This window comes from Magnolia sinica, chromosome 4 (genome assembly GCF_029962835.1).
Source record: "Magnolia sinica isolate HGM2019 chromosome 4, MsV1, whole genome shotgun sequence".
In the NCBI taxonomy this organism is placed as follows: Eukaryota; Viridiplantae; Streptophyta; class Magnoliopsida; order Magnoliales; family Magnoliaceae; genus Magnolia; species Magnolia sinica.
In genome coordinates, this window is record NC_080576.1 from 46,079,135 (window position 1) to 46,103,634 (window position 24,500).

General features: G+C 40.8%; 1 protein-coding gene across 3 annotated transcripts in view; it reads left to right on the forward strand.

The window, feature by feature from the left end:
- The window catches only part of LOC131243077 (uncharacterized), a 64,796-nt gene extending 44,780 nt beyond the window's left edge, over positions 1 to 20,016 (forward strand). For 2 of the 3 annotated variants that reach the window (XM_058242153.1, XM_058242154.1), the window contains exons 6-7: positions 18,754 to 18,930; positions 19,140 to 19,400. In XM_058242153.1, the coding sequence (XP_058098136.1) occupies positions 18,754 to 18,930; positions 19,140 to 19,385 (423 nt within the window). In that variant the 3' untranslated portion in view covers positions 19,386 to 19,400. Of the gene's footprint in view, positions 1 to 18,753; positions 18,931 to 19,139; positions 19,401 to 19,432 lie in introns of those variants that run through there. The other variant, XM_058242156.1, reaches the window with a different exon arrangement.
- Positions 20,017 to 24,500: the final 4,484 nt, after the last annotated feature.

Sequence of the window (24,500 nt, forward strand, 5' to 3'; positions counted from 1 at the left end):
AGTAATGAACATCATAAACTTTCTTTCCGACACTCATAAGAGATTTAGGGAATTTCAATCTGGAGATGATGTCATGATTTGTATTAGGTCTGGTTTCCACCTGGATTCATGAAGAGAAGCTTCGTGCCCATAGCATAGGCCCACATAAAATTGTGAAAAGGTTGGGGGTCTAATGCTTATGTTGTTGATATCCCTACTACCATGGGCATCGGTTCTACATTTAATGTGGAAGATCTAGTTCCCTATCACAAGCCATCACCTCTATCTATTGATTCCCTTGCTTCTTCCCAAACCCCCTATATATGGACCTTGGCCATAGCCTGACCTTCCTGTACCCATCTTACCTTCTCTTCCACCTGCACCGAGAATAGATGAAGTAGTGGAAATTTTGGACTCCGAGCGGTTTCCACTCACTTCGGGGGTTTTTAGAAATTCCTAGTCAAGTGGAGGAATAGGCCCGTTACAGATAACTCATGGATCATAGAGACAAAGCTGTAGCGCATCGACCTTGATTTGCTCAAGATATACAGGTGTTCACTTTCACCGGTGGTGAATTATTCTTACCCGAGGAGAATTGATGCGGACATCAGTGGTGCACCCTTTAGGGCCTGTTTGTTTTTCGAATTCGCTGGTAAATGCATTTTCCTTGATCATTTATTACTTCTCAGGGAAATGCAGTGAAGTGTCGAAAGTCATCATTTGGATTTCACGTGTTTGAAAAATTTCCAAAAAAGGTGAGCAATTGCAATTCCCGCGTTTGATGAGGCACGAAAAATGCAGGAGGGCAGAGTGGGGACGGATTGGCTACTCCGCCCTAACAACACCCATTGGCTGCTGGTCGGTACTCTGTGGGGCCCACCATCATGTATGTGTGTCATCCATGCCGTCCATCTATTTTTATATATCATTTTATGATGTAAGAAAAAAATGGTCCGTATATCTCAATCTCAAGTGGACCACATTACAGGAAACAGTGTTGAATGAATTTTGACCATTAAAAGCGTTTTGGGAGTGATTAAAGTTTTGGATGAAGCTGATATTAAAGTTTTATGGGTGAATATCCATTCATTATTTTTTTCATCTGGACTCTACATACACATCATGATTGAGATCCACATCGCTAAAATGTGCGAGGATTACAATGTGTTGAAAAGAAAGCGATCATCTATAGTTTGTAATGATCATTTGCTTACTACCAAAAGCACACGAGTGGTTAGCATACCCCACTAGATCCTGATCGTTGAGACATAAAAGAGGGGCCCACGTTCAAGGTCATGATTGATGATTGATCTGATCCTGTAATCACAAACATCCAACCATTAACACCTTGCACTCTATCACAACCCTTCCCCCAAATGGCACAACTGGCAAATCGTATTATGAGATTGTAATGGGAAGTGGGCCCCACTTGATCAACCACCTATATGGGAACTTCCTTGGGCCCACCATAATGTCCCGTTTCTATCCAACCTGTTGATAAGGTCACACAGACCTGGATGGAGGTAAAACACGAATATCAGCTTTATCCAAAACTTGTGTTCCACGAAGTTTTTAATGGTGGGTATTCAATCCCTGTTGTGTGGTCCACTTGAGATTTGGATTTGCTTCATTTTTTGGGGCCATGTCCTAAAATGATCTCGACTACTGATTGACGGCATGGATATACAACACATACATCAAGGTGGGCCCAAAGTCAGGGAAACACCCACTAATTTGCTACCCAGGTAAATCCATACCTATTTGATGAGTTACCTGGATTCAATATAAAGTAGGCCACGCGCTTGCCACATTGCTCACCCAAGTTATGAACGGTTAAAGTACAACGAGAAAATATTATAATAACTATAAAATAGCAAGTTGTCCATCCAAAAGAAATCTACCCAAAAAATAAAAAGATAAATTGTTCAACAATCCGAAAGAATATCCACCACACATACATCACCGATATAGGACCATTAACTGGAAAACCATAACTATGACAACAACACTGAAAACAATATACAAAACTAGCAACGAGTCACGAGGGACGTCACTACAACCACAATACGTCCCTGGGTGGGTTGTCCGTGAAGTCACTGGTGTTGTCGGATATGGAAGATCGTGACTCGGGTAGTAAAATCCAGACGCATCGGATACACCAAGGGTTGCCTGATTAGGTACGACGTCACCTACGAACCTGCTCCAGGCAATAAATGCCTCCTCTGCATACTTGAAAGATTTGAACCAAGCATTAGAGTAGCCCTCGACTTGAGCCTTACATTCCTCCCACGAGTAATAAATACCTAGTTGTCTTCTTACGAAGGCAACATAAATTTTCATTATCTGTCCAAACAAAAGAAGTCATATTATCTATTGGGTAATATGTCAGTGGCGCAAGTGTCGCCATAACTTGCGCGAAACTTAAGCCTGCATGTAGTTCAAATCAATAACAATAATCCCTATCAATGCACGTGCTGTGTTCAGGTATTAGCAACGAGTGATGTGTTATCCAAAAGTGCAATAAGAAACAAGTAGAAATATCCAAAATTAAGTTTTACAAGTCCAAAAAATAATATAATTAAAAATTGTCTTAAAGGCAAAGCCTACGAATCACTACTTCCAGCCAGTCAAACTAGGCAAAATGTTCTTTCATACTTGAGGTCCACCCCATTCAGCAACATTCTTATGAATGAAATTCTCTTCTCTCTAGCAAAGTTAAGGAAGGAGGTCCCATACGCTTCTTCTTTCGATAGCAACTTCGTCACCCATAAGACCTCATTAGCCGTCAGTCCCTCCAACTCTTCCAAAGCCAGTATAATTTGAGCCATCCGACCAAAGTTCGGACCCCTGTCGATTGAAATGGCAATTGACTTCATGGCACCCCCAATATCAACCATCCCGGTGCCAATCATATCAACAGGTCGCTCCACCCTCGGTCTCTTTTTAGAATTAACCGTGGAATTCCTGTTGCGGGAGGCATTCCCGTGCTGTGTGGGACTCAGATGAGGAATGTTGTCGCCTCCAGGGCTGTCATCAGACCAATGGATATGCGGTGCATCATCGCCGCGATCTTCAAAAGATATTAGGTTAATATTATCATTCAGATCAACAGTGTGGTTGGATGACACATCTGTATCTCTCCATCGAGGAGTGGTTGCACAGGGAGGGAAGTTGCCAGTGGCAGATGCTTTACTAGTAGCCCTGTCATTTTCGAAAATAAACTCGAGATCATCATATCTGGGCATGAGTTTGCCGCGAAACTGGGCAGCATCTGGATGAGACTAGACATAACACAAAAAAAGAACCAGTCATTAACATTGCACTTTGTATAATGAGATATGATGTAACTGTTAAAGAAACTATACCTTAATGTAGTCCAACCACACTTCATTTGATGCGACGACAAGCTATAGGTCTGGATCCCATCCAAAACTAGACGCACTCCGTAGATCTTTGACAATGAAGAAGTTTTTTTTCACTGTGCGGATGCGATTTTTTACGTTCACAGTAGTGATCTTGAGGCGTAGCTTCAACATCATATTTTCAACAATTCCTGTAAAGGATTCTATTTTAAATCCAGCACCACTTCGTCTTCCAGCAATGACTAGCTCCATTAGTCCGTCAATTAGGACGTCGTCCATGTCGTCCGTCCAACGAAGGACACCTCCATAGGACTGGTCATCAGTTCCACTGTTTAGTGTATGCTTCCTGGGCGATCTCCTTAGGGTACTACTAGGTGATCCCAGGTGATATTTCGTCGGCGTAGATAGTATAGATCGTCTATTCGTTGACATGGAGCCACTTTGGTCTACCTTAATCTGTGAGAAGATAAATGATGCGTTGACAAGTTCAAAAAATCATTCTACCGCATGAGTAAATAATATGAAGTCCATCCAGGCTTTTTTTTTTAAAAGAAAAAAAAGAAAAAAAAAGCTTGCATATTAAATAAAACAAAATATGTCCCAAAGAAATTAGTGATCTAATTTGGACAGTCTTGAATGATACTCCAAAAACCATCGTTGATGTACGTCTCATTACAATGCATTTAATTTGTTTGACTTACTAGATTAGCTTGGTTCCACATTCTGGCAGCTATTTCATCGCGTTTTCTGGCCCACTCATCTCTTTCTTGTGGAGTGACATTCAAAAGCACACGACCTTCATCGAGGACAGATACTTTTGTAGGTGATGGGATCACACCATTGGCACCACAACTTGACGACTCCTCAAACTCAAACATGTCATCGTCTCCAGATATCCTTGTGAAGTTGTGTAACACACAACAAGCTAGCATTATCTTTACTTGAGTTTGTATCGGATATTGTGGAGCAGTCTTCAGAATTGGGAACCTGGCTTTCAAAACTCCAAAACATCTTTCTATTACATTCCTTAGTTGTGCATGGCGATAATTGAATAACTCCCGAGCATTGGATGGTTTCCGACCAGTACGATACTCATTGAGATGGTAACGTACACCACGATATGAGGCCATGAAACCAGGTGAGTGTGCATATCTTGCATCAACTACGTAGTATTTACCTACATTGTAGAAATAATTTCTGATCAATACCAATTCTTATTCGTTTGATGTTATAAAGCCATCAGAGTACTTGATGTACATGGGTTTACCACGGGGTATTACGAAAGGATCGCTTGAGTGAGTCAAGGCACTCTGTAAAACGCGTGCATCGGATGCGGAACCTTCCCATCCCGCTAGCATGTACACGAACTTCATGTCGAACTTGCAAGCAAGCAGCCAGGACATTTTGTGATATGTATCCTTTCCTGTTTCGATAGACAGCACTATCGAGTGTAGGTAGTGTAACAAAGTCCGCATATAAAGGGATGACTACATCCAAGACTCGATTAAAGTATCGACTCACAGTTTCGCTTGACCTTATAAAATGATGTCCAATCACTCGGTTCTGGACATTGTGGCTTAATGTATGAAGAAACATGACAAGTTGTTTTTCCATACTTTCGTGCTTCGCATCCGCCAACAGTCCCTTATCTCGCAAGATTGAGCAAAGATTAAAGAACGTAATCTTTTTCATCCGTAGTTGCGAAACACAATCAGTCTCTCTTGCCCTAATAATCCCATTGATAATACGGGTACGGTCATAATCAGTAGACCTGGGAGGGTTTCGAAAGAGGTACGTGCGACAATACTCCCTAGCTGCTATTGTAGCAGATCCCGCAGCCAATATTACTGCAAAAAATTCCAACTCTTCGTCCGTCCAGTCGCTCCTAGCCATAGTGATTCACCTCTCTCTATACAGGATGCATGTGAATTTGATTAGAACGATGACATGATAATTTTTTAGGATGTCTAAAATTTTCATGGATGACCAACTGTATTGTTGACCATACTAATTGTAGTCCATCTGCCCATCTTAATATATTAGTTTATGGACAGTTATTTGATACTCCATTGTTTGATACTATAGAGTTTAATGGGGGAATAGAAAAGTCATATAATCATCCCACATCAATTTGATTTTCTAGCAATAGGCCCCTGTACATGGGCCCCACTATTTGAAGGGAGCGGATTAGGTTATCCTGGGTTCCACACCGTAGTGAGTATTAGCCTTATCGTGTGGGGGCCACCTTGATGTATGTGCTGTATATCCACAACTTCTATCCGTTTTTCCAGCTCATTTTAGCAAGGGATCCCAAAAATTAGGCAGATGCACACCACTGGGAACACTGGTGTTTTGTGAAAAGGGAGATGACTGCCACATGTATAGATGCCAGATCACATGGTGTGGGCGATCTGTGCCATGCATTGGATTTACGAAAAGGGTCTTGACTCAAGGAACAGGTGTCAGAGATTGAGGCCATTCAAAAGTCATCCATCAAAAAATCATCCATCGAAAATCAAGAAAAAATGCATTAACGTCCTGAAAATATACGCAAGAAGAACCGATGCGGCGGAAGCAAGATGAAGTCACAGAAAAGTCCAACTTTTTATGTTGACCATTAAATCCCTAATCACCCTAGTAAAATCAACTAATACTAATCAACGTTAATTAATATAGAAATGATCACATACAACGACTGGCTGTGACCTTCATGTAATGATCCACACAATTCGTTTGAATATTCTTCTTGAGTTGATAATATATCAGATTTAAGAAAATCCGATCCGTGCAAAAGATGAGACACAAGATAATAACCGTACATTATGAAAATCAGAAAAAAATGTTGATATTGGTCCATATTATAATGATCCATACCTTCGTTTGAATATTCTTGTTCAGTTGGGTCCCACTTAAGAAGAATATTGAAATAATTATCATGGATCAGGCCATGTTTTTGACGAATCTGATTTCCTACAACAATGATGTGTTCGGATAAAGAAAGGGATGTATGTTACAGTTCATGTACAGCCGCTATATGTGAACATGCCTCAGCGAAACACAAACCAGCAGTGCATCCTTCAACTGGGGCGTACATGCTGAGTGATCCACTGATCAGAACCGTCCATATTCTGCAATCTACACTACACAATCCACTGCATGAAACTTCCATGGAACGGACAGTCTTGTCTGTCGGAATCCATAGTTAAATCCAGAATAACAACAACCAGACTTTCAGTGGCCTAAATTTAACATTAAAAATCGAAGGCCAGGATTATCACTTTACAGCGATTTCAGCGGGGAAATAACTCATCTATGGTAGAAACGGAAAATTAACGGTTCAAATCACAAGACCATCTCATCACACGGACCCCAGTAACTGGCGGCACATGATTCCCCCATGACTCACGCCAGATGCAAAACGAACTGAATAAAAAGAAAAAGCAAAAGAGGAAAAAAGAGGAAAGAAAGAGGAATGCTGGTTGCGTCCTACCCCCGCCCGTCTCTAGCTGCGAACGGGTGGGAGCTTTGAGTGGCGAACGTGATCTATGGGCCTTATCTGCACCATCTATCCATGTAACTTGATGATCAGGTTGGATGGCAAATAAACATCACGGTGGGCCCTAGAAAAGTTCCAACGGTGAGAATACTCACCACTTTTGCTTCCTGTGTGGTCCGCTTGATTATTGCGTGAGAAAAGTTTTTTAGATTATACCATAAAATGATAGGAAGAAAATGGAAGGACTGTGTGGATAAGGATGTGTTCATCTCCTGCCCATTCACAGCTGGAGACGGTTGGGGTTAGGATGCAATCTGCATCCAAGAAAGAGAGAAGAAGGGTCTTCTCAGATGCCAGAAGGGCGCCAGAGGATTGACCGTGAAGTCACACCACCCCCAAGTAGGAAAGGATTGGCTACTCCCCCTGCCACCAGACATTGGCTGGGTGCTCTGTGGGGCCCACCATGGTGTATGTGTTTCATCCATGCCGTTTAACTTTTCTTCCAGATCATTTTATGGTACGAGACCAAAAATGAGGTATATTCGAATCTCAAGTGGACCTGATGACCGGAAACAGTGTTGAATGAACGTCGACCATTAACAACTGTTTTGGGGCCATAAAAGTTTTTTTTCAAGCTGATATTTGGTTTTTCCCTTCATCTGGGTCTGTATGACGTAATCAACATATTGGATGTCAAATATCCGAAACAGTGGGCCTTAGGAGCCTTAATGGTGGATACCCAATCACTATGTTTTTTCCTTGTGGTGTGGTCCACCTGAGATCTATATCCCTCTCACTTTTGGATAAAGCCCTCAAATGATCTGTAAAAATGGATGAATGGAATGGATGAAATCATACATCATGGTGGGGCCCACAGAGCATCGAACACTAGCCACGGGGTTGGTGGCAGGGGAGTAGCAAACTCCGTTCATCCCTTTTATCATATCCAAAGCTCCAGTGGACCACACCAGGCTTGAAAGATCTGAGATGGGTTGATGGAGAAAACCGTAAGCCTATTTCAGCATCCAAAGACGAAAGAAAAGATTCAATAATCTCAGATTTTCTCAATTCGAGAAATAGAGTTTTCTTACAAAACCAAACCAAAAAGAAATAAAAACTCTATTTCTCTCTCTGTTTCAGCAATGGTTTTGGTGCAACTACCTGTAGCAGGTGGCCCAATCGAAGACGTTCATCATGTCCGCCTCACCAAAACGACCAAGACGAAGGATTTTGTACAAAAGGTTTAGAGTACATACCAGTTTTACGAGTCGTTCCTTTGGGAAAAGTCCCTACTCCGCAACCAAGGTTGGTCTTCTTCACCAACAATATCAACCTTCTCTCACCTGTAAGGAGGAAGAAAAGGCCGATTTAGTTATCACATTGGTAGGTATTATCCCCTCTGCAGACAACACTCGTAAACATCATCCTTAGTAGCGTTGGAGAGAACAGCTACTGCGCAGGAGGGTTTCATGGGTGAAAGATAAGGAAAGGAATTTTCATAATATAGGCAGCTATGAAGGTGTCCTCTGGTGCATGCTCACGCGGACTACGGAAACCTGGAATAGTCATGTCGATGCCTTGAGCGTAACCGAGGATTTTGCCTGGATTTCCTCGTTTCACTCGTCTGCAGAAGCGAGTGAAAAGCCATTTCCCTGTGGGAGAGTATCCAGTGTAAATACTCTTCCTACCAAACACGATACCCATTCATGATGGGTGAAATCCCCGTGATTTCACTACACCCTGAAAATCAAACAGGCTCTTAGAGTGTACTAGAGGAGGAAGTGTCGCTGACGGAGTACCGGAGCGGAGGAGTTGATGTGGATGGACTCTGGGTTCATTAAACCCATTTTCTGACTCGTTATGAGTGCAGAAGTGGCATGACTGCAGGCCGGATTTTACACCTTGTCATACGAGTGTTTTTAGTTTTAGGCCTTTTTTGTTCTTTGCCTTGTTTTTAGGGACTTTAGTGCACTTTTTAATTTTTTTCATCTTTTGTTACTTTTATTGTTTTCAGGGGCTTTAGTGCACTATTACTTTTTTCTATGGCTTATATATACACTAGGGGTGCACACGGGTCGGTTTGGTCCGGTTCTGGGGTGAAACTGGAACTGAACCGTTCCTAACGGTTCTAAGATATTCGGAACCGGAACCGGACCGTTGGCACCCTAGAACCGAACCGGAACCGTTAGTTCCACGGTTTTGGGCTTTTTATAATCCAGCCCAATTGCATGTTTAATTTTATTATCTAGCGCATGTCCATCCATGTTGTGGTCCATTTGATGAATGGTTTAGATATTGTATAAGGTGTGCAAAAATACATTTATGAAAATAATTAAATGGTGCATTATAAACCATAAATCATGAGTCAAATATGGCAACAATCAAAGGGTTCTTGTTTCGGTTCCAAGTTCGGTTCCAGGTTCGGTTCCACGGTTCGGTTCTACGGATCGGATCCATGGTTTGGTTCTACGGATCGGTTCACGGTTCGGTTCGGTTCTACATAACCCCAAACCGAGAACCGAACCGATGTAACCGGTTCTTTGATTTTTGGAATCGGAATCGGAACCGGTGCACTCTAGAACCGGACCAAACCGAATCGTTTGGTCGGTTCCGGTCCGGTTCCACGGTTCTACCGGTTCAATGTGCACCCCTAATATACACTGTGAGAAACCCTATTTTATTATTATTGAATGAATATGAATTTGTATGTTTTCTTCTTCTTTTATCAAAGAGATCAGGTTTTCAGGATTGACCCCTTGGGTGTTGAGGATTCCATCCGGTTTTCAGATTTCCATCTTTCCAGATCTTCGAGGTGCAGGAAAAGGTTCGTCTTATTTTCTTTGATTCCCTAAAATTCGTACACCCTCTCATCTCGAAACATCTCTCTTCTTCATTTCTTTCGTTCCTCTCTGGATTTCCCTTTTGGTTTGAACGGAAAAGAGGGATGGCTGATCAGGAGAATCGGATTCCAACTTGACTGTGGACTGGCTTATGCTAGATCTGGGATATCCCCATGTCCCTAAGTCCTCCCTTTTTACTGTTTCCATGATTCTATGCTAAGGGGCATGATCCCGACGGAATGATTTCATCTCTATGTTGAGATTTACTTAATCAACATAATTGATAATAGTTAGTTGCCTCATTTTATTATTTGAATCTCTTCAACTTGATTATACATGCATCTATGGTTAGGCCATCACGTCCTTGCATCAGTGAGGCTAACCTGGTGGCTGGGTTTTGGTGAAGCGGGACCTAGCCTTTCGCCCGGGTGGATGATTTTGGCGCTAATGAATTTGATGGTGGCGAGGGAAAGGGGACTTCCCATCTCCTAACCCCTCCCATCTCCACTTGGGACTTGGCTCCTTAAGCTCGTCTTCTAGGGGAAGCTCATATCCTAGTCTGGTCTTGCCCATTTTCTCTCCAACCCCAATCACCTTGGCGGTGTCTTGATGTTCGAGCTGATAGCCGAGGATTTGACGCTCAGCTAGAGTGAAGATGTAGTTTGATGCTAGAGGACATGCCATTGACATGTGATTCATTGTTTCAAACTAAAAGCTATGGTACAGAAGGTCCTTCTCGGGATGTCAAGCATTGATGATTGGGATATTTGGTTCCCCAGGATGGACTGCTTCTGTGGGAAAAAGTTTTCAAGGTCAACCAAGATGGGAGCACCTTGTCCTTGAGGACATACTTAACTCTCTAGTGAAGAGTCAAAGGTATGACCCCGACTTTGCGTAGCCAAGGCCAACTGAGGAGGAGATTGAATGAAGATTATGTCCAATGCTCTCACGTTCATGCTACTTGGCCTGAACATGGATTGTTATTATCCGTGATACATGGCGGTTCGTAGTGGGCTGACATTTAAACTTGAACCGTTGTCAATGAGTACGACTGGGATCTTGCAATCCTTGTGACAAACAATTATATTCAATGGTCTCCCATGGTCGCACCCTTCTAGTGGCAGCTTATTGTCTAAAAATGTGATGGCTCGTGGAGTGAAGAGCTGCCCGATCATGTGTGTGACCATTTCGGGTAGTGGTTCCTCAAAGATGTGTGTGTCATTCAAAGTCTTAACAAATATTTCATGATCGGTTTGCGACGTGCAAATGACTTCTCAAACAAATATTTGAGCGGGGATTGTCTTAAGCTAGGTTGCCATGTCATATGTGGTTTTAACCTTAGAGGTAAGCCCTGCCAAAGGTCCCTTGGGACCCCCTTTGGATGCTTCTCTTTAAAGGCATCTTCCATTTGGGTTCATGTTGCCCACCTACACAAGGCCTTTGACCTACCTATTAACTTCTCTTTTGTTTCTTAGTGCTCCTTAATATTCTTATTGAGATGGTTTTTATTTGAATCCTACATCCATTTTCATCATTAAAAGATATGGCTCTTGGTTTCAAGCCTGCTCACCGCAGAGGCATTCTTTCTTTGTTGTTCCTAATTCTTAAACTAAAGGACTACATTGTCGAAGATGTGGAGAGGAGGAAGAGAGAGGAGAATATAATATTTTCTTCATCTCTCTCTCATCTACTAGCTCTTATTTATAGACCACTCGTTACAAAAGATAAGCTCAAAAATAAATGCAATTCAAATCCAAAAGATACACCATTATCTCCAAGGATATGGTGATATGCACCATGGGGCAACTGAATATATGTATTCTCTCACACTCGAATACACCGCCATGCACATACATCGACGACTGTACTAAAACACTAACCGTACTCACCAAAGTGTACCTAGTAAATGGCTGTGGCGGTATGACACAGATGATGATAGTCTTTGGAAACATTTTTTTTTGTTTTGTTTTGTTAGCTTGTTAGTACACCCACTGTCAGATCACACTTCACTGTTAGCCACCCCCACTAGGGAATCGATGCTAAGACCACAGCGTTGAAATGAGGTATCTTTCACTTAGTCTACCACTTGAGCTATGGATCTGGGTGTAGTCTTTGGAAACATATCATTATCAGAAAGTATGGCACGGCAGGGGTGGATTGATGGGGACATCATGCGCACACATGCACGCACGCCACCCCCCATATGCACGTACATACGAAGGAGGGCCCCACTGTCGATCTGGCTCAATGACGACGTCCGGGGAGGGCCTCATAGTTAGAAGACGAAGTTTGGTTCAAAAGAGTGGGCCCGATAGTCAAGTAAAGCCCATCATGGGATATTATGATCGTGGCCCACTAGTCGGATTGATCTCATACTTTAGGTATTGCTTATTGATATTATTTAGAACATCATGAATGCTTTAGATTTATTTGTTTGGTTTTTATTTTAGTTTACTTTATCGCCAAGTAATAGGTTGTGAACATGGCGCGAGTTTTGGGGTATAGGGTTTTCCTATAAATAGACACCCCTTGTAGCTCTTTTGATTCATTGGAGATTAATAAAAATTCTGCATTTTCCTACTCTCTGAGTTGTGAAGCCTAATTGAGTGCGAAACCCTTCATTCATTGAAGGGTTAACTACTGTGGTGCGAAGCCACATCTATCCCGATTCGCTCCCATCCATCGCCATCTCTACTACCCATCTTCTACCATCTCTTCTTCTCATCTCACCTCATCATCTACACTTCTAATTAATCATCTATTGCAACAATTCTCCTCCCCACAGCAAAATTTCAGAATCTGACTCTATAGGAGGGATGAAACTTCAGTGGAGTACCACGCACAAACCGTACATCGGATTGAGTTGAGATTTGGGGGTTTTGGAGTCCATTCCTTGCCGACTTGGGCCAAGGTGGCCTTTTTCTGAATAGTGGGCCTCACACGTGCGACCGGGATCACACGCATGTGCGTCTGGGCCATTATTGTTGTCCACGCGTGCGGTACTTCTCTGGTTCGTCTCTCTCCTCTCTTTCACTCCGCTTTCACCCAAAATCCCTAAACCTAACCCTAAATTACTAAAATCTCCAATTTTATGCCCCTTTTCTTACCTTAGGGTTCTCCAAATTGGAATTTCTGAATCCCTTGAATTAGGGACTGATTACTATGCGTGGATGATTATTTCTTATCTTTGAGTATCGTTTGGTTCATAATTTTTATTGATCCAGCCCTATCATGTGTAGGCTTGGACCCGCATATATTCCCCTTAATTGAATCTTTGGACTTTCATGTGGGATATGGAATTTGTATAATTGTTTCTGAACTAACGTCTTAAGCCCGAAATCTTGCATATCATATTTAATTTTCATGTCTTGCATCAAATTTAGTATCAAAGCCTAGGGTTCTTGTAGGGGAATTCATTACATGTTCAGGGTTTGGTTGTTTATGTCCATTACGCATCAATTCTCATCATATATGGCTGTTTAGAGGTCCATAAACCCTGACATAAGCTGCTGAAATTTTCTGTTATCCCCTTACTTGAATTATTTTAGAAATTAACTTAGTTTTCTATTTCTAGGTTTAGAAACTTTCCTTTTCTGTTTTTTAGAAACTTTCTTAATCTGTTTTTAGAAACTAATTTCCTTTCCTTTTTCTTTTTTAGAAACTAGTTTACTTTCCCTTTTTTTTTTTTTTTTAAGAAACTAACTTACTTTCTATTTTTAGAAACTTTCCTTTTTCTTTTTCTTGAGAAACTAGGTTGTTTTTTTTTTTTTTAACTTTTCTAATTTGTTTTTTTTTTTTTTTTTAAAAATTTTAAGAAGCTTTCCTAATTTGTTTCTTTAGAAACTTTCTTAATTTTTTTTTTTAAAAATTTTAGAAGCTTTCCTAATTTGTTTCTTTAGAAACTTTCTTAATTTGTTTTTAGAAACTTTCCTTTTTTGTTTTTAGAAACTTTCCTAATTTGTTTTTTTAAAAAACTTTCCTTTTTCGTTTTTAGAAACTAGGTTGCTTTTTTTTTTTTTTTTATAGAAACTTTCCTAATTTGTTTTTATTTTTATTTTTAAATTTTAATAGAGAAACTTTCCTAACTTGTTTTAAAAACTTTCCTTTTTCGTTTTTAGAAACTAGGTTGTTTTTTTTATATATATATAAAAAACTTATATTTTTACAACTATATTGCTGCATTTTGGTTGGCACCCTACACTAAATATGGAACAATTGCAAGAGTCACTAAACAAGCTATCTCAAAAGTTGGAGTTTTTGATTAAGCGCTTGGAAATAGACTAATGCTTTGAACAGCTTGATGTACGCATTACCCGACTAAAGACCATCGCCAGGACAAACCCCACCATTGGGGTAAATGTCCAATCTCAGACAGGTGACATGGAGGATAGACCAATGAATGGAGTTGGTCAAGGAATCAATTATGGGTGTGTACCCGTGCACCAACCCCATGAGGGACATCAAGACCACTATTTTGAGGGGTACAACATGTGCGGCCTTGTGGCTGGAGAGAGTGCACCAGAGGCTAGTATAGAGTTACCCACTGAGGCCATTCTGGTAGTGGATGAGTTACGTGATGTTTTTCCTGATGATCTACAGGATGAGTCTCCTCCTAGGAGGGATATAGAGCACACCAAAACATGGGACACCGTAATACCTATAACCGAGTTTGCGTTTAATAGTTCTGTCGATAGGTCCATAGGTCTCAGTCCTTATGAAGTCGTTACTGGTTATAAACCTGAGAAACCTATTGATCTTGTCCCTATGTCACTATTCCATAGGCCGTCAAAGCTTGCAGAGTCTTTTGCGCATCACATTCATTCATGGCATCAAGAAATCAGGCAGAAGATCACTACTAGTAATGAACATTATAAATTTTCTGCAAACTAGCATAAACGTTTCAAAGAATTCAATATCAAGGACTTTGTGATGGTCCGCATCAGGCCCGAGCAGTATCCTCTGAGGGCCGTTCGTAAGTTACACGCGCGTAGCGCTGGACCCTTCAAAATTATAAAATGAAATGGTCTCAATGTGTATGAGGTAGATCTTCCACCTTTTATGAGAATTAGTTCCACATTCAATGTGGAGGATCTAGTTACTTTTCAGGGGACCACTGATACTTTGTCCGACCCTTCGCCCACCCATCCTGATTCTCCAGATTTATCCCTTGATCCATGGCCCCCTCCCGACCCATTTTCCCATCCTCTACCTTCCATACCTATCCTTCCTGACCCATTTTCCCAGCCTCTACGTCCCATACCTACCCGTCCCGACCCATTTTTCAGCATCTACCTCCCATTCCTACCCGTCTCGACCCATTTTTCCATCCTTTACCTCCCATACCTACTCTTTCTGACCTTTCTTTTCAGCCTCTGCCTCCTATACCTAACCTTCACACACCCAGAGAGGAAATAGAGAATATTTTGGACCATCAGATAGTTTCAACGTCGGACAGCGGGTTTTAGAAGTACCTGATTAAATGGAAGTCACGCCCAGCTTCAGACAGCACGTGGCTCACTGAGGAGAAGCTTCAGAGACTTGATTCTTATATCTCGGAGCTGTTCAGGAGTTTTATTTCACCAGTGGCGAAATCTTCGCAGCCAGGGAGAATTGATGGGGACATCATGCGCACACGCACACGCACGCCACCCCCATACGCACGTACGTACCCCACCGTCGATTTGACTCGATGATGACGTCCAGGGAGGGTCTCCTAGTTAGAAGACGAAGTTTGGTTCAAAAGAGTGGGCCCGATTGTCAAGTAAAGCCTATCATGGGATTTCATGATCGTGGCCCACTAGTCGGATTGATCTTATACTTTAGGTCTTGCTTATTGATATTATTTATAACATTATGAACGCTTTAGATTTCTTTTTTAAGTTTTTATTTTAGTTTACTTCATCGCCAAGTAATAGGTTGAGCACATGGTGCGAGTTTTGGGGGATAGGGTTTTCCTATAAATAGGCACCCCTTGTGGCTCTTTTGATTCATTGAAGATTAATAAAAATTCAGCATTTTCTTACTCTCTGAGTTGTGAAGCCTAATTGGGTGCGAAGCTCTCCCTTCATCGAAGGATTAACTACCGTGGTGCAAAGCCGCATCTATCCCGATTCGCCCCCATCCATCGCCATCTCTACTACTCATCTTCTACTATCCCTTATTCTCATCTCACCCCATTATCTACACTTCAAATTAATCATCTATTGCAGCAATTCTCTTCCCCACAACAGAATTTCAGAATCTGGCCCTATAGGAGAGATGAAACTTCGGTAGAGCACCACGCACAAACCGTACATCGGATTGAACTGAGATTTGGGGGTTTTGGAGTTCATCCCTGGCCGACTTGGGCCAAGGTGACCTTTTTCTGAATAGTGGGCCCCACACACGTGCGGCCGGGATCACACGCACGTGCGTCTGGGCCATTATTGTTGTCCACGCGTGTGGTACTCTGGTTCGTCTCTCCTCTCTTTCACTCCGCTTTCACCCAAAATCTGTAAACCTAACCATAAATTACTCAAATCTCCAATTTTATGCCCCTTTTCTTACCTTAGGGTTCCCTGAATTGGAATTTCTGAATCCCTTGGATTAGGGACTGATTACTATACATGTGTGGATGATTATTTCTTATCTTTGAATATCGTTTGATGCATAATTTTTATTGATCCAGCCCTATTATGTGTAGGCCTGGACCCGCATAGGTTCCCCTGAGTTGAATGTTTGGACTTTCATGTGGGATATGGAATTTGTGTAATTGTTTCTGAACTAACGTGATTTTAAGCCTGAAATCTCGCATATCATATTTAATTTTCATGTCCTGCATCATGAATAGTCTTTGGAAACATATCATCTGGTATAGGGCTTTAGGGGTGTGGAAGGTTGAGTGATGCTAACCTCGTTTCAACACTACTCTTGGTATCGATTCCCAAGTGGGGTGTGTGTACTAACGTGCTAACCAATAAAAAAAATTAAAAAAAGGGCTGTGGAAGGCAGTGATGGGAGTACCAAGTGCACGTTCCCAGGCAATATTGTAAATGATGGGGGTCAGGGCTCGAAACATATTTTGGGAAGATAAGGGGTGTTGGGAGGTTTCCCTTTGTACAAGAATTACCAAGGCTATTCAGGATCACACAGGATCAGGGAAAGTTCATATCTCAGTGCTTTGCAGAGGTGGGGAATGGAATAGCATGGAAACCTGGTTTTTGCAGAAACCTATCAGAAGAGATGATGGAGTTCATCAGCCTCCAAGCTCAGATGCATAATGTTGTCGTACCTGGTCAGTCAGTGGCAGATTCATGGTGTTGGGAGCTGGATGCATCCAGGAAGTTTTCAGCTCACTCGTGCTATTGATCTCTCACATGTGAGATAGAAGCTATAGACAGGTTGCTGCTGTTTTATGATTGGGTTATTGAATGGGGTTTGGGTTTACCGCAATTGAAGGGCCGCAAAAGGGAATAATTTTATGCGCATCGAGACATTTGTATTTTCCTAGGTTGGTTATGTCTGGGATGGCCCCTCACCTCAATCCTCATCATCCCTTAGGAGCACTCTCTTTTTGTTGACATTCGCGCAAAAAGAAAAAAAAAAGAAAAAAGGAAGAAAAAAAAAACCATGCTCCCCAAAGAAATGATAGAGCTCACAATCATTAAATGGCAATCATAGTATTCCTCCAAGTACTTCAGCATGTTCAGAAGGATTCACACACGGGCCGTAGAAAACCCAACACGCTGACACGTCCATACAGTCATATGATATTATATTTACCCAGATAATACAATAAAATCATATTAGCCAGATACTTAAAAGGGGAATAATAGGATTCCAGACCTGGGGCTTTGCAGAGTCAATGCACTTTAATTTTCCATTCTGAAAAGGCGAGGCCCATGGTTCAATGGACCGGGTCACTGTTCTATCGCATACCTCTTTGGACGGACCATGCCTCAAAACCTTCAGCTCAATTTGGAAGATCATAGCCACCATTCTTGGGACTTTCAGTTGAATGTGCACCACTGCTCTCTCTCTCTCTCTCTCTCTAGCCTTCTATTTGTAGGGCGCAAATTGAAAGATTAGGATTGTCCTGTCCATGAGATTTTCAGGACATATTCCATCTATGGTGGGGTCCAGCAGATCAACAGTCTGGATCATCCAACCATGGGCCCAACTGTCAGAACTGAAAACCTGAAACTATTGGGCAAAACATTAGGTTTTGAGGATCCTTTGATAATTCCTCTACTTCAAAATAGGTAAAGATATATGTTTTCTATCGTGTTCAATACTTTTTTTTTTTTTTTTTTGAAAGGCAATCATTTATTTATCTGACAAAATAAGAAATTTACAAAGCTGACAAGAGAAATGGAAAAGAAAAGCTAAGATCTACAATATTTACAGCCACAGCCCACCCCCTGAACAAGCTGTTTTGCCTATTGAAACAGTCCAAACCCAACCACTTTGGTTTCTGAAACAGTAGTTGTTTCTTTCCTTCCAAGAAGACCAGATTCCCACCAGTAATACCAATCTCCATATGGCTCTACCTTTTTCACCTATCCCTCCCTCATGCCAGTCTAAAAGAAAATTCTCCATTGACTTTGGGACCACCCACGATTTTCCAAAGAGGGAGAAGAAATTGGCCACAGTTCTTTTGCGTAAGTGCAGTTAAGGAAAAGGTGATCCACTGCTCATCTTTCATGCACATGATGCACACGTTTGTGAGTGGCAAATTCCTATGGTGGAGGTTATTAACCGTTACCACTTTTTTGGTCCCAACCAGCCATGCCAGGACTGCGAATATGGGGGGAGCCCCATAGTGCCAAACATGGGCGGTATGATGAGGCAAGCTTCCCATGGTATCGTGTTCATAACTTCCATGTTTGTATGTAAAATCCATATTCAAACTGTGTCCATGCTGCATCGTTAGCACTGCCAGCCTCATCGGGGATTCATAGACTGGTATCTTTTGGTGTCAGTGCATATTATCGACATTTTAAACCTATTTAGTGACTGATGTTCTGTTATAGCTGCAATGCCAATTGCTTGAACCATGTGTAGTTTGAAACCTTTTTCCTTTTTCTTGATCGTGTAGTTTGCGGTTGGATATAATAGAAGAGGCATTGATGAGACAGAGATGAAGATTCAGAAAAAGAACCCAAAGGATTCTGATGAATTGACTTTATTGGACCGAAATAAATGCTTCAGCGTTGTGGCTGGAGCAGTTAAAGATGTTGCAGCTGATTCTGTTGTGGACCTTAAATCTCCTGAGGTGGCAAATTGCAATTGCTTTTCATACTTCTTTTCATCATCATCATCATCTAAGACTTTTTATCATTTTTTTTAATAATTAGACACTATGATTATTATTATTTTTTATTTATTGAAATCCTCTTCAATTCATATCCTGGTAGTAGTTCTTGATGAATATTCAGCCAAAGAGACATTCCCACATTGATTTTTCTGATTCACCTTGAACAGGCAGTGAAAATGCCATTTAATCAACAAACTATTGTACAGTGCTCAATTGAAACAAAGTGCTTATTGTTCCATGATAAATGGTACATGTTCAGTCCACCTTTCAGTAATGTATGCCATTTATCTGGTGGGCCCCATCTTTGGATGAGCCCTCTATCAGACGATCGTATCAATTTGAATTGGTGCCCTGCAAGATGGGCAGTTACAACCAAGGATCTGATTTCTCAAGTATTCAACTCCACAAACTAGTCACAATCTCTCATTTCTAATGCTGTTTAGACTAATGAAATTCGCAGCTTGCTGTGCTTGTTGAATTGCTCCCCCTTTCTGGGGTACCCAATGGATCGTCAGTCGTTGCACTCTCGGTTCTTCCGCACAACCTCGTCACTGTCAAGCCTCGGCTCTGTGTTAAACCACTGGTTTCAGATAGTAAAACTATAGAAGGAAGGAATAAAAAACGGTAACAAGATGATTGATGTTCTCAGACCATTCCTGACAAGATTCAACCCCGGCGAGTGCATCACCAGGCTACAATGGCAGCAAATGTAGTTTCTTTATTTTGAAATGGCAATCGTGGGTCTGAATGGATCAAGCTATTCCTGTGATTTCTTTGCATGAAATTCTGTTAGCTGGTGAATGCCCAGGGGAAGTGGAGAGAGCGATATTAAGGTTGCATTTCCAACAATTATTAGCTGAAGATGGGTGTAATTGAAATTGATAGCTGGGATATTGGAGGTTTCAATCTTGACCCTGTATGTACTTGAGGCAATAATAGATATTGTCGGTTTTAATGTGTCCTGTCCCTGTTAATATGATAAGATAGCATGGTTTTATAGGTTGTTTTTCTAATGTAAAAACTGTGGCTGTATGTGTTATTTTACCTTCCTCTTTTACCTATGATAATCAATGTGGTTGTCTATTTAAAGGTGAATTGCAAGTTGTTCTGTGATAGGATGTCCTTAGAGCAACTTCTTCCTCTTTTACCTATGAATTGGGAAAGTATTCAGCAAGTGGACCAATAAAAAAAAGAAGAAAAGACTTGAACCATCAAGACTGTAGCTTGCAAACAACAAGTTGATATCTGGTGGGAGTGCATAATGAAGGGGCAGAAACGGGTCCATTAGATGGATAGGGTTGTCAACGAGTGCAATTCATGTGGTTGTGTAGAGGTGCTATAATCTAACTCAAGCTTATTAGACCAATACAAAATCTATAGGAATCGGCCCAACCAAAGGTATTGAATACTATAATCTAACACAATTTAGGTTGACACTTGAAACTTAGCTCTGTTTTTTTTTTTTTTTTTGATTCCCTAATCATGAACCTTATTTTCTATGTAGGGATAGTTGTGATTATGATAACCAACATGAACTTCCAACGCCTATTTTCCTTGTGGGCCATGTTGTTACATTTATTCATGACACGTATGCACAATAAGTAAGGTTGGGTTGCTGTGGGCCTCAAACCCGAAGGCCAACCCAACTTGGGTGCATGTTGGGTTGGGTTGAAGATTTTTGGCCCAACCGAACCTAACGTTTGGGTTGAGCCAATCGGAAGTTGTGGCCCATTTGTGGTGGGTTCACTGGGTTACCAGCTGAAGCAAACGGTATACTTGATATTCAAAAAATGGTTCAAGGGGTATGAGATTGTGATGTGCTTTTCACATTATCATATTGAGGCAACACATCAGCCTACATGTCATCTATCAATCCAGGCCGTCAACATCGTATGCTCCACTGCCTCTGGACCATAGTCCCAAAACCATCCAATGAATGTATGGCCCTAGGATTTTTTATTTTTATTTTTATTTTTATTTTTACACTGACCATTTTCTGGCCACCAACTAGAAGTTTGGGAGTATGTCAACTATAAATTTCAGTCTATACACCATTTACAATGTCTCGACAATTTTGATGGTCCTGATTGACATACTGGCATGCCATTTATGGCCCGATTAGTTGCCGAAGTTCAGTGGTAAGCACACACCATGTCTAGAAAAATAAAAATAAAAATAACAAATCTTTCTAGTACCATCAAAGAGAGGGCCTGATGCTGGTGTTTGGAGCCTGGGATTAGATGGGTTTAAGTGGGATGGAATTACCAAAACCTAATGATTAGGTTGTGTCAGGGATTGTCTCCTAATCCCATGGATTGAGGCCATCCCACTCCATGTTTGGGAAATGGATTGGCATCTGATCTTGCTAATACCGGTTGGTGCTCTATGGGCCCCACCATGAGGTATGTGTTTCATCCGTTCTGTCCACCCATTTTTCCATGTCATTTTATGGTATGAGCTCAAAAATAAGTTTGATCCAAATCTCAAGTGGACCGCACAGTTAGCCCAATGAGGTTTTTAATGGTGTAATTCAATCACTACTGTTTTCTCATGGTGTGGTCCACCTTAGATTTATATCTACCTCATTTTTGGGATGAAGCCCAAAATTTTACTTCAAAATAGATGGATGGCATGGATAAAACACATATATCATAGTGGGGTTCACGTAGCACCGACCACTAGCTACATGAAATCCAAAGTCTGGCGGTAGAAACTCTTGCCCCGGCGTTGATTCCCAGAAGGGCTTCACAACCCATACCATGTGTGATTCCCAAACACACCTTGCAATGATCCGTGGGATCTTGAAACCCACTTCCACCAAATCCCACTTAAACCCATGCCCCAAACGCCCCCTTAAGGGTAGCAATGGCCTGAGCGTGGGCCGCCTGAACTGTAGGTCCAGGGTTTGGGCAGCAAAACTAGGCCTGAGGGGCAGTAGCTGGCCCCGGTACAATCATCAAGTGGGCTTTCCTTACATGAAAAGAATGGGCATTTTAAAGGCATTTTATTATATTCAGTTTCCATTCAAATGTACACACGTGTAGTTTACATACACTCATTGGTACGTAGATCATTTTTCCATGATCCAAACCGTTTTTATGAAAGAAAATTCTTAGATGGAGAGTAACCTTGCATGGCCCAGAGCTTAGGGGACTCGGCCAGCCCATTGCCATCCCTAGCTGCATTTGTTCCGACTTCTATGAGCACCGTGAGCACCAAGAAATGAAAATGAAAATACAGTTGTTAGGGATCATAAGAGCATTTCAGAAAGTGAAATTTCAAATTCCCATTTTGAAAGGTGTGCTAAGATTCCCGCTCACCGATGCTTGTATATGGATGTGCATCCAAGCCGTGGGTCGCATAAGGTGCACGATCTTTTCCATATCTTAATTCATTTATCATATAAATATTTCTCCAGTTATTACATTAGAGGAGAGATTGAAATGCCCGGAATAAGGCTGAGTGGGTTCCATTCAAACCATACCACATTTGAAATAGTGCATTGGAATTGTGTATTGTAGTGAACTCGGTGCATAAATCATCTCTAGACACAATTAGTGAACATGGCTACCGTTCAATTGTTGTGAAATCGCCTAGATAGGCCATACCTAACAGATCACTCAAATTGGATGTTACTAACCATTGATCAATAGCCTTTGGATATCCACCCAATGTTATAGACAACGTTCCAAGAAAACTCCATTTAGATCAGTAGATCATTGGCGTGAGGTTACAATGCCCATTTCAGATTTCCATGATTGATGGCCCACTAATCAATACTTCTCTAGCCTACAAATCAGCCATAGCCCAATAACTTCTCCGCATAAGAAAACTCTAACCACCTATTTTGGGGTGCTTTTTTTCATTGAATGTGCACAATTTCTTAACTGTCCAGCATTTTATTGGACAATCTTGGCCGTTGGATCTATATGATTTGTGGTCCATGGCTAATTCGTATTGTATCAACCATAACTGATACCTGATTTGTAGTCCATTGACAACCCCATTATTGGTGCCACTGATTCGTATCATTGGCCATTGAAGTATCGGTTTAAATATACCGAATGCTTTCGTGGGGAGTATGTCATCATGGAATAACCACATCTTACATCAGTTAGATAATCCAAACCATCTGATTGGTGACATATAAAATAAGGTCAGAAGAAAGACAATTTCTCATTTTCCATGAGAAAAAAAGTCCTGGGGTTAGGTGGCTAGGATCATCCAAGCTGAGAATTTTTGGGTTATCCTGAATCCATGGTGGCCCACTAGATGAATAATCCAAGTCTTGACCCATCTCATTATTTATTATACTTACTCCTTGAAAGAGATTGCATGACTAAGTTGTGAATCATGCCTACCAAGCCATTGTTTTAGTTTATAAACATTTGATTTATCAGGAATTTCATTCCATTACAAAAAATTCCATGAAAAATAGATCTCATTATATATATATATATATATATATATATATATATATGTCCATGGAAATGATGACCTATTAACTTAGCATGACATGGAGAAAGAGGAGCTCCACCTTTGTTTGCTCAAGCATGAATTTAAGGAAAGAGAAAATCTTTAAAACATGGATTAAAAATAATATTATTGATTCAAAATACTACTTACAACATATTAGATGGCATTATATAAGTAAAAGAAACCTTATACTCTAATTAGACACAAAATATGACAATTTTCTTAAATAGTAAAAATTACTAAAAATAATAAAAAGATGTCTAATTTTATCAAACTCACAAACAATCCTTTGATGACTAAAACAATAACTCCATACTACAATTAGACTTTTAAAGCTTAAAAAAAAAGGAAAAAAAAAAAAGAAAAAAAAAAACTTTTTAAAATATTAAGTTTTAACCTTTTTTTTTTTCACATACATTTACACACTCACACACTCGCACTACGATGGATGCTTGAACTCATGACCTTATGTTGAAACTCTTGTGAGTCACCTAAATTAGCCACTAAAATGATAAAATTTTGGAAAGTTGTTTGGGCTAATGAACCTTGGGTTGTTTGCGCTAATGAACCTTGGGTTGTTTAAGGTGTAAAGCCTGTTAATAGTTTTCCAACGGTATATTATATACACAAAATGCTAAACTAGTTGTAAAGTTACAACTGCTAGAATTTATAATTCAAGTTTATGACAACTGGAGCTCCTTCGGCCTTAATTTGTGTGATGTTGGCCCTCTATTGACTTATCCTTTACCAATCCAACATCACGTCTTTCATGGGTGTAGAATCGGGTATTTTTGAGAAGTGATTGTTTTTTTTTTTTTTTTTTGGTTTCTTATTTAAGTAAAAGCCAGGAAAAGAAATTCAGTTTCCCCTTTGTTTTGTCTCTCACGCAAAGGAACCTCTCATACCAGGAAATTCGTATTCTTTTCCATAGTAAATATCTTCTTGGCTATTTAATTTTTAACATCACTTAATAAAAAATAATATTTAAAAAAAAAAAAAAAACCCGAGTTTACAAGCATCTGGTACTTTCCATCTAGAGATAAGATCTATTT